The following is a 10159-nucleotide window of genomic DNA, read 5'->3' on the forward strand; positions in this document are numbered from 1 at the left end:
CTCTGTTACCTGAGTGTGGAATAAGATAAATACTCTATGTTTTGAACTTCTTTTAATTACTAGTGAAAATCTACTTTTGATCCTGCACTAAAAAGGATATGTGATGAATATCTGAGAAACACTCAGATGGTAGACTGTAAATGAACTTTTCTCTCAGATTAAAAAAAGGTGCTGTTGTTTTTACATCATACTTGCCAGTTTAGCCAAATTACTATTGAATACATTAAATATGTCACACTGACCTGCTGGACTGCAAGGCCAGCTCTTGAAAGCCAGGTAATTATTGTAGCATTGTATTCACATTATACTAAATATTCCCTTATACTTCTTGATCTTTCTTTTCTGTCTTTTTCCTCTTATTTCTTCCCTTTAAGAAGAAGGAAAAATCAGTAAAATCTCTTTGGAAATATAGGTCTACAGCTTTAGTTGCTGAAGAATCCAATAGCCATAATTATCATGTATTTGCCTTCAAGCCAGTTGTCTTTTGAAGCTGGGTATCTGACAGATTGTTGAATGAACATTTATTGCTGTGAGATGGGAACACTTAAAAATCTTCTTCGTTTCAGAAAATTACAGTAGGTTTTGATAGAACTAGAGATGAGGAAGAGGATACTTTATGTACTGTAAATGCTATCAAGAACTTGAGCTGATGTGTAGAGCTGAACAATTATGTATCTTAAGAATTTGAGTAGAACCTGGAAGAGTGTAATCTGTGCTGTCCAGTTAGCCCAGTTGAAAAAATCATCACTAAAAAATGGATAGAATGTCATTTAGCCTGACCCTGTTTCTTTGGAAGAGAAGTAAGTCAAGCAGCCAAAATACATTTTGATTATGCCAGCTACATGGATTTTGTTTTTTAGTTTCTTTTCTAAGAACATACTTTGCTTTATTATTATTATGCTAAATACTTGAATATCTGTGATAGCTAGAGAAATTTAATTGGAGATGGTGGGAAAAATTACTTTTAAATATAATTTTTCTTTAGAAATCCCAGTATTTGGAGGGATAGGTTTGCTTTTGTTGTTTTGGTTTGGATTTTTTTTTTTTTTTAAGTTACATAACTTCTGGTGACAGAAAAGGATGGGTTTTCTTTTTAAAGAAGCCTGCACAACAGCTGTACCTGTTCTGGTCCAGATTGTCACCTACAACAGAAAATGTTTTCGGACTTTGACAGTACTGTGCTGTAGTGTGGGGGACCCTTTTTCCCACAAGAGGGTCAAGTGTCACCATGTTCCAATTCTAATAAACTTTCCCTCATTTTCAATTCTTCTGAATAGTTATATCAAATCTTACATGAAATGACAAGAGAAGCAAAAATCCCAGCACTCTCTGAATACAGAGGGAAACAAAACTTCAGTGCACTGCTAATGCAGTTTGTTTATTGCTTGTTCATCTGCATGCTAAGAACACTGTTTAATACAGAAGTGATACCTGTTCAGGTCTGTAGAAGAGTTATCACCTTTACTGAAAAGACATTGATCGCCTTACTTGATTCCCTTTTTATCTGTCCATACTTTCTATTATGCTTTATATGTAAACTTTAATTTTTCCTACTAGACTGATATGGAATAGCTGCTATTGAGATCTTAGCTGTGGATCTAATTTAACAGATGTTTTAAGTCTGTTTTGTATGTGTGTGTTTTTGTTCTGGCCTTGAAGTGTTTAAAAGTAGCTTTTACTTAACAATCTGAGACATACTTATGGGTTTAAAAGTGAATGTGTATATAATTGTCAACATTATATTCTCTAGGATATAGCAGACTTAAAAAGAAGAATCTGAACTGTGAAAAATGTAGATATGATCCTATATGGTAGCTGGCAAATATGATAATGTGAAAATTCTAGGAATTTACTGGATAGTTCTTTGCTCTTTTAAAATAATGGTTTCAGTATTTCTGTTTGTAATTAAAAATTAGCAGAGTGGTGAGGGTGCTCAATCTATAAAAAAGACTTCTGAAAGTTTTGAAGTCTGAAAAAAAAATCAGTAATTAACAGAACTCATTTAAGGAACAAACTCAGTTACAGAACTCATTTAAGGAACATTAATTGGAAACTACTCCAACAAAGCTTTCATGGATTTAAAATGGGGGGTTTTTAGAAGTGTTAGATACAACACTGACAAAAACAGGTATATAAAATTACACATTTTGACAAATATTTAATACTTCTTGACCAGTATGGGTTATTAGTATTACTTTTGCTGTGACTCTTCTTGAATTTAATCATGTTTATTATTTCTACTTTGTGCTTATTAGGAAGGGAGGGTGTAGTGGACTTTTGGGTGTTGATTTCTGTTGTGGGTTTGTTTTGTTTTGTTTAAATTTTATTTTCCTAAGCTCCTCAAAGACATGTTGATTTTGTTTTTATAAAATTTAGTAACTGAAGAGAGAGGGAAGAATGAATGCACAGAAAGAATGAAAGAAACAGTGTCTGCTTGTTGGACAAACTAGAGAAGCTAGTTCTTTATCTGTTATCCCTTTTTACTGATATAGGTAGGAAAAAAAAATTCCAAGAGTTTTATTTGCATGAGGAGAGATACAGAATAGTTTTAACTCTACCAAAAATGATTAAAAATGGGTTCCAGCCAAGTAACCAGCATTTGTAATACCTTTAACAGGCTCACTGATCAGTGATCCCATTATGGGCCATTCGCTTAGGAGTTGGACTCGATCATTTTGCGTCCCTTCCAACTCAGAATATTCTGTGAAACACAGAGACTAACTAAAATTATCCATCTGGCTGAATGAAGGTGAAAATGGTTCATGAGACCATTTGTAAATAGAAATCACGCATATAGTAGAAGAAACAGCTGGCTTACCTGATGCAAAGCATGTTTTGTTGTGGGAGAAAGGAGCTTACTTAAATGTCAAGCTGCTCTCTAGTGTTTATATATATAAGCTGTTGGAAAGCAGGCAGTCAATTCTGCCCCACCCCCAACCTCATAAATGTAGTGCACAGGGGAATTTCAGAAACAGTAATATTTTTCAGCATATTTTTCTTTTTGAGTGTGATGTGCCAATTTTACCACCTGGTATGGCAGTAGTCTCCTATAGTCATCTTGTTGGGTTTTATTTAGGATTTTAAACTGCCTGTGTAGAAGCACTAATGTCACACTAGTATGTGGAGGAGGAATTTCTTATCCATAAACTGCAATAAAAAAAATCTGCAATAGTTATCTGCAAATATCTATTACATTTCCATGCTGAGTGTACAAAAATAATTAGTGACCCTGCCTGTCCTTCCTTTACATATGTATATTACCTTTTTTTGTTGTGGATCTCTTGGGTGTTCATTAGGTGTGTGTTTGCTTTCAGTTCTAATTTCATCTTCAATGAAGTCGTCTGGTTTTTCATCTACTTTATGTACTATTTAAAGTGCAGAGTTTTCAGTGGAGTGATCATAAAGTTTAATTCCTCACTTCAAATTTGGAAATCAGAATAGTTGGGGTTTTTTTTCTCAGAGTTCTCAGTGTACAGTGCCTTATTAAAAGAAAAAAATCTAAATGTTTTAGTTTTGATACAGAATTGTAGTTTTAATCAAAGTTTTTCTTGAACACATCCCTAACATGCAAAAATATTTTAATTGATATGGTCTCAGATTTTCTCCAAGGTAAACTTGCTTCAGTGTGTCAAGGACAGTAACTTTAGTGGGTCTGTGAATACATAAAATTAAGTTCTTAAGTGTTTGTAAGATCATAACCTGAAGAATATTTTGACACTGATAAATTACGGGAATGTTATCCACTCAGCAGTTGTTAGTTTTAAATTTTGATTTTAGTTTTATTTGTATTTTCTCCATTTTGAATGAACTACTGAACCATCAGTGTGATATTTTGTGGAGTTCAGAAGTCAAACCATCACACTTTAAAAGGATTAAAATTCTTGTGCGTTTGCTATGTAAACAGCAAAAGTTCAGACCCCGCAAACATTTTATGACAGTAGAATTTAAATTACACGTAATTTTCCATGTGTAACTCTTCAGTAGGAATGCTGTTGTGACTGAAGAACAGTTTTATAATGTTTAACCTTTTCTTTGAGATTAACTGGTATCTTGCTAAAATTCTGTCAGATTTTTTTTTCCCCTGCTTGTGGGCTTTTACTCCAAAAGGCTTAGACCAGTAATTTTAGGCATTTTGAGAATACCTTGTGCAAACTTTTTCTGACGAGTCTTAGGTGGTCATGGGGAATGAAAACTGAAGAGATTTCTAGACATTTAATATCATCTCAAAGGGTAACTTATGTCCACCTTTAGCCTGCAGTTGATTCTAAGTATTGTTAAACAAATAAGTAAACAAATAAAAGGAGTAGTACTTAGGCTTAGCAGGTAACTTACCAGTTAAGGCTATTCCAAGGTAAGTAGAATGCAGAGTCTTGTTCCCTGCAGATACTTCAATTTTACTAGTTTCTCTTCTACACCGAAATTTCATGGATTGTTATGACAGATTCCATCCAGTCTTAAAATTACAAAAATATTATCTAATAGAAATTCTCCTAAATAAATTCCACTGTTTATTGTCTAAATTTACCTAAGTAAATGTATTACGTAGCACTTCAATTCCCAAACTGTTCCCAAAAGAATGCTTACTATGCCATTGAAATTATCCAAGAGCCTTGGCCAATAAAAAATATGGTCAGTAAATACTGTTTTCCAAGGGAGTTTCCAAAGACTGTGCTACCAGAACATCTGGGGAATACAAGTATGCAGAGGCATCTGACTTTGATTATTAAAACAGTTTTATTTATTTTCACAAGATGAAGCTTGTATGAAAGAGCAGATGTCTGCCTGAGGACTAGTGACTATTTTCAAAATCACATTAGTATACGTAGTCAGTAGGCAAATGCCAAAATATATTTGTTCATGTAAGAATTGTTGCTGTATCTTAGTCAAATTATACCTGTTCTGAATATTTCTTTCCTTTCTTTAACTTTGAAAAATTAGACAACTTTGAATTTGCTGAGGTTTGATGCTTTGTGGTGTATCTTTTCCTATGATCATATTTTTTCATGGGGTTTGTCACATTTTCAAGATTGGTTTGTTTCATTCATCAGGTGGAATGTGGAGGATTTTCTGTTCCTTCCCTTGCGTAGTCTGTTTTGTTCTTACAGCTACAAAAGTCCATAGTGGCAAGATGGTAATGTCTCCTCCTTTTTTAGTTAGCCTTGACAATATTGCAGGGGTCAGTTTGCAAGATAATGAAGCTCAAAACCAAACCACTATCACTTCTGTCATGTTACCGGTTTAATTGCCTACAGTAGCACAGGGGTGGTATCAGTTTCTTTCAAGTTTCTTCTCCTTTAAATGAGCTTGTTCCCATTCTTGAATGAAGTGTTACTGGAATTGCTGATGTTGACAGGGTGGCTATAGCAAGAAAATCCAGTCAGTCAAATCTCTGCGTAAATTTTTATTTGTACTTTACCAGTAGCGTATGTGGGGGGATGAGACAAAATAATAACTGGTTTTCCATAGGTGTTTTTCTTGACTGCCAACTTCTCTTCTTACAACATATTGGATATGTTGCAAATTTATCGAAAACCTGAAAATATTGATGAGCACCTTTGTTGTTTTTTTCAGACATGTGAATATTTGAATGACTTTATTTACATGTAATTCTGCATGTTAACTGCTGATTGCACGCTGATTTACAGTAAATAAGGGTAAATAGGGTCACTAAGTTGTGTTTTCTACATCGCAGATGTACTGTTCTTGCATGGTTTTTATCTTGCATGACAATGGAATACGTTTGTATTACATGTATAACATGTCTTTGTGGTTTATGCATGCTGCACTAATCTCTGTGTTAAATCTGTCCCCTTTTTATTCAGAGCATGCTGTCTCGGTCCTTTAATTCCAATTATGCTGCAGTTAGCAGCTTTCACTATGGCAGCTCTAGGGATCTGCATGGCAGCCAGGGTAGTGTTGCCTTGAGTGTTGCAGACGGAAGAGGTTCTGGTGTGCACATTGTTCGAGTGAGTACCTACAGGAGGTTATTGCAATATGTAGAGGGGGAAAGAATAAACACTGAGGTGGTCCTTAAGTTCATAGAGTTATCCTTTTACATATGCACAATGCTGTAATAAAAAGAATATAATTTATGTGCTGGAATTTTTTTTTAGGCATTAAATACTTTGCCTTCACTTTATATGCCTTAAACTTACTGCAAGGCTTTCAATTTAATGTCATGAAGTTGAGTTTTTTAATTGGCTTTTGTAGATGGAACACATTGTCTGGTTTTGTTGTACCTTTGTGAATAAGAGATTACCATCCTGAATTTAATCTAGGTTGATAAAGGTTTGAACAAAATCTTACAATACTTTTTCCTCCCTCAAATCAAATTTTGACAATATGAACTGAACTGTAAGTTACTGTGGGCCTTCAAGAAAATTATTAGTAAATTCTAAGAAAATGTGAGGAAATGAGTTTTTAACTCTTAGCATCCTGAGTGATGTTATGGTATCCATAGTGAGCAGGATAAAGTCAACAGAAGTTTAATCCTTGAATAAGTTAGTCCCTAGCATTTGTTGACTTGTCTCATCAGCTTACTGGTGATTAAAGACACCTCTGCAGTTGAGAGTTTTCGTAAATATTCATCAGTGTTTTATGGGTTTATGGTGGCTTGGCTAGTGAGATTTTCTACTAGTTAATAAAAGAAGATAAAGAATGATAAAGCCCTTAACATATTTTATCAGAATGTTTTAATTTGAATTATATGAAGACAGCTGTCTTTACTGCTCCATTCTGCTTAAAGCATCCTCAGGCGTCTACTCCAGGAGACCAATGCCAGGATGAAGTATTCATTTCAGGACAGCAGAATTACTCATCTGCCACACTTAGTCTCAAAGATGTTCCTCCAGACAGCATGAAGAAAATAGCTGTGCAGGTAATTATGTGCATGACACCATGGATAGGATATTATTTACTATTATTTGTAAGGGTGTATTTTTTATTAATAGTACCAATTTATGTTGGGATAGCAGTTGGAGCTAGGGCTTCTTTAAAATATAATACGCAGGCTTCGAAGCTGGTATAAATGAAATAGCATCCTCTTTTTGGAAGACAAAACTTAGTTAACTATATCAAGGGAGAGAGTTCTTAGTTTTCTTCAGTAGGTGCTTTGAAAGAAAAAATCTGCAGCCAAACAAGTACTTGCAAGTGGAAATTGGAATATGGCAGATGATTTCAGAAAAGCAATCTGAATCTGATTAAACCTTTGAAAGAACAAACTTGAAAAATGTGATGAAATTGTGATGATAAACCAGAATTTGTAGGGGGCACTGCATTCATCTCTTAAGCACTATCGATAGAGGTGGGACTTACTACAATGAAACTAAATGGATGCTTGTAAATTGTTATGATGCAGCAATTGATTTTATTCTTATAACTTCAATAATTTCAGTTGCATTTCTACAGACACTGGATATTGGGAATTTGCATGTGGATATATTTTGCCTATGTAAACTCTACCTCTGGCATTGCAATAAAAAGTAGTTTTCCTTCATACTTCAGGTTTTCAGAAAAGGCAGTGGAAAATCGTGTAAATTAAATACATCTGATCTATAAATAAGCTAAAATGTATTAAATACATTATCCTTTCTCAGAATCAGTTTGACATAGACTCAGAACGGATTCTGATATGTGTCCATTCACATAGCATGGTTAAAGGTTGAAGTTTGCACACTTCAGTGATTTATAATATTGAGAGAGGGAGTATTTTAATATCCTTGTATCCCATAACTAATGGGATAATGGTGGCAGGCAGAAAAAAAATCTGTAACTCAAGCCTGTAGCATTTTTGGAATCATACAGACAAATGAGTGACTAATTAGGGTGGATAAGAACATGAGGCATATGGGCAAGGAGGGAAAAGACTGCCCATCTCAACACAGAGCTGCAGAGCTGAGCAGTAACTCCGAGACTTCGTAAGAAACATTGTCACCTTCAGCATCATTCCTGGTGACATAGTTTGAATGCACTGTATATCTTGACAGTTGTGTACCTTACTGCTGCTTGTCACCATTATCAAATCAGTGACATATGTTAACAGAGGAATAACATCAGTTGGAAATACTGCAATTTTGATAGTAAAATCTTGAGCATGGATGTGAACTTGCTCAGAAGGTTTTCTTGTGGTCACCTTAGGATGCTTGGAGAGCATATAGTTTCTGTCTGGTCTGGTAGCTAGGGCGGATTTTTATTTTTGTATGATCTACTGGAAATCATTACAAAACCTCTGAGTTTTATGCAAGGAAAGTGCAAACTATAATGATACTAACCAAGTGTCAATACTGTTAGTTGCACTGCTAGAAAATAATGTTTGGGAAAACTCAGTGAAACAAGTGCTAAAAGCAAAGGTTGTCTAGTCTGTTCTAGTAGATTAGCATTCAAAGAAAGTTTTTGTTTTTCATATTTGTTCTCAGTATGTCAGAGCTTATAACTTTGAAGAAAATGGAGTATAATTATATGTGATCCAGAAGAGTAGTTTTAGTAATGTTACTAAAAACTAAGAACAGTCAAGGAATTGAAGATGGCTGTTTATTAAATGTGTGACACTGAGAATTCATATGTTATTCAGATGCCTTTGACAAATGGACAAATGTGCCAGCCTCAAAGACTTCAGGCAAACTACAGCCAAGTCCATCATCTCCCTCCTCAATCATCAGTAGCAAGACATCCATCTAGAGAGCAATTAATTGATTATCTGATGTTGAAAGTTGCCCACCAACCTCCCTATACCCAGTCCCAGTGTTCTCCCAGACAAAGCCATGAGTTGGCAAAGCAAGAGGTAAGAATAAAACCTAGTATGATATGACATCTGTCAGTAAATGGCAGTGAATTGTTACATTGTTTTCATGTATTACAGTTTCTCTGTAAATAGTGACAGAAATCATATAGGCATTTATCTCCAGCAGAAGACAATGTTATCGCAGTGAAATTCTACTCAAATCACATGTTCCTTCCAGTTTTGAGAGAAATGTGGTAGATTTTTAACAGAATGTACCAGAAACTTAAACTTACGTCTTTTTACTGAGCTGGAAATTTATTTCTCAACTATATTTATTGTTCCCTAACTCATTATTTAGCTAGTAACTGAAAAAATACAAAGTAGCTGTACAACTTGGAGCACTTTGCATCTGGAATGGTTCAAAACCCTGCAAATGTAGAAATGTGCATTCACAAACAGAAGTCTCTAAAAAAAAGTGTGAGCAATCTTATGCATGCCTGGTAATTATCAGTTTTATTATGATAGACAGATGTAGAACATATAAGAAATTCTTGTACCATTTAATGGCTCTTTCATTGTTGCAGCCTTCTTTCTGTATTGTTTTGGGTCTTCTGAGAAAATACTGAGAACTACATTTAAATTCTGTGCTAGAATGAGAATGTCCACTTACTGTGTAAAGTAAGTTTTCTAGTCAACTCTTCTAGCAAGAGAGAAGACAGTGTTGGCTACTTAGAACTTAGAGTGAAAGTAGGAATGAGATTTGATTTTTAAAATTCAGCTAAGGTAGCAAAGAAATATGAGGAATAGGTTCTTTCATAGGAGCATATATATTTGCTAGGGGCATTAAAATAATTTACATAATATCAAAATATATTTGAATTTTAAGCCCATATGAATTATGATTATAATAATAGTGATATTGGAGTAAAACTTAGGCACATGATGCTGCTGTATTGTAATCTTGTTCTGCAGTAAAATAATGAGATATAATACTCTCTTGAACTGGTGGGTTGGTTTTTTTTTTGCTTTGTAAAGCTTTTGTTCACCTGAATTCGTAGTAATAATTTCATGATAGTAGCTCTGAATGCATATTTTCAGCCAGTTTATCTAACTTTAGTTGTAACTACTTAGATTCGAGTGAGAATTGACAAGGATCCAGAACTTGGATTTAGTATATCAGGAGGAGTTGGTGGTAGAGGGAATCCATTCAGACCAGATGATGATGTAAGTATTTTATACTAATGCTTTTAAAAAGCATTCTGATTTATAATGTTTCTTATGTTTAGCAAAGGGAGAAAAGGAAGTATATGTATTTCCCAAACCACTAACCTCCAGGACTGGAAGGGAGAAAAATGGGGACAAATGATATGGAAAGTCAAGGTTGTAAGTGACCACAGAGGTCACATGACAACACAGAGGATTATTCTAGCAGAGTAGTTC

At 34.5% G+C, this 10159-nt stretch overlaps 1 protein-coding gene across 6 annotated transcripts in view; it reads left to right on the forward strand.

Annotated features, from left to right (window-relative positions):
* The window catches only part of ERBIN (erbb2 interacting protein), a 108811-nt gene that overhangs the window by 92577 nt on the left and 6075 nt on the right, over positions 1-10159 (forward strand). For 4 of the 6 annotated variants that reach the window (XM_027732362.2, XM_027732357.2, XM_027732360.2 and 1 more), the window contains 4 exons: positions 5823-5966; positions 6746-6877; positions 8570-8779; positions 9851-9943. In XM_027732362.2, the coding sequence (XP_027588163.1) occupies positions 5823-5966; positions 6746-6877; positions 8570-8779; positions 9851-9943 (579 nt within the window). The remainder of the gene's footprint in view (positions 1-5822; positions 5967-6745; positions 6878-8569; positions 8780-9850; positions 9944-10159) is intronic. The other 2 variants (XM_027732358.2, XM_027732359.2) reach the window with 1 other exon arrangement.

The sequence above is a fragment of the Pipra filicauda genome, unplaced genomic scaffold, assembly GCF_003945595.2.
Source record: "Pipra filicauda isolate LSUMZ 115617 unplaced genomic scaffold, ASM394559v2 scaffold34_size3990699_pilon, whole genome shotgun sequence".
NCBI classification, from domain to species: domain Eukaryota; kingdom Metazoa; phylum Chordata; class Aves; order Passeriformes; family Pipridae; genus Pipra; species Pipra filicauda.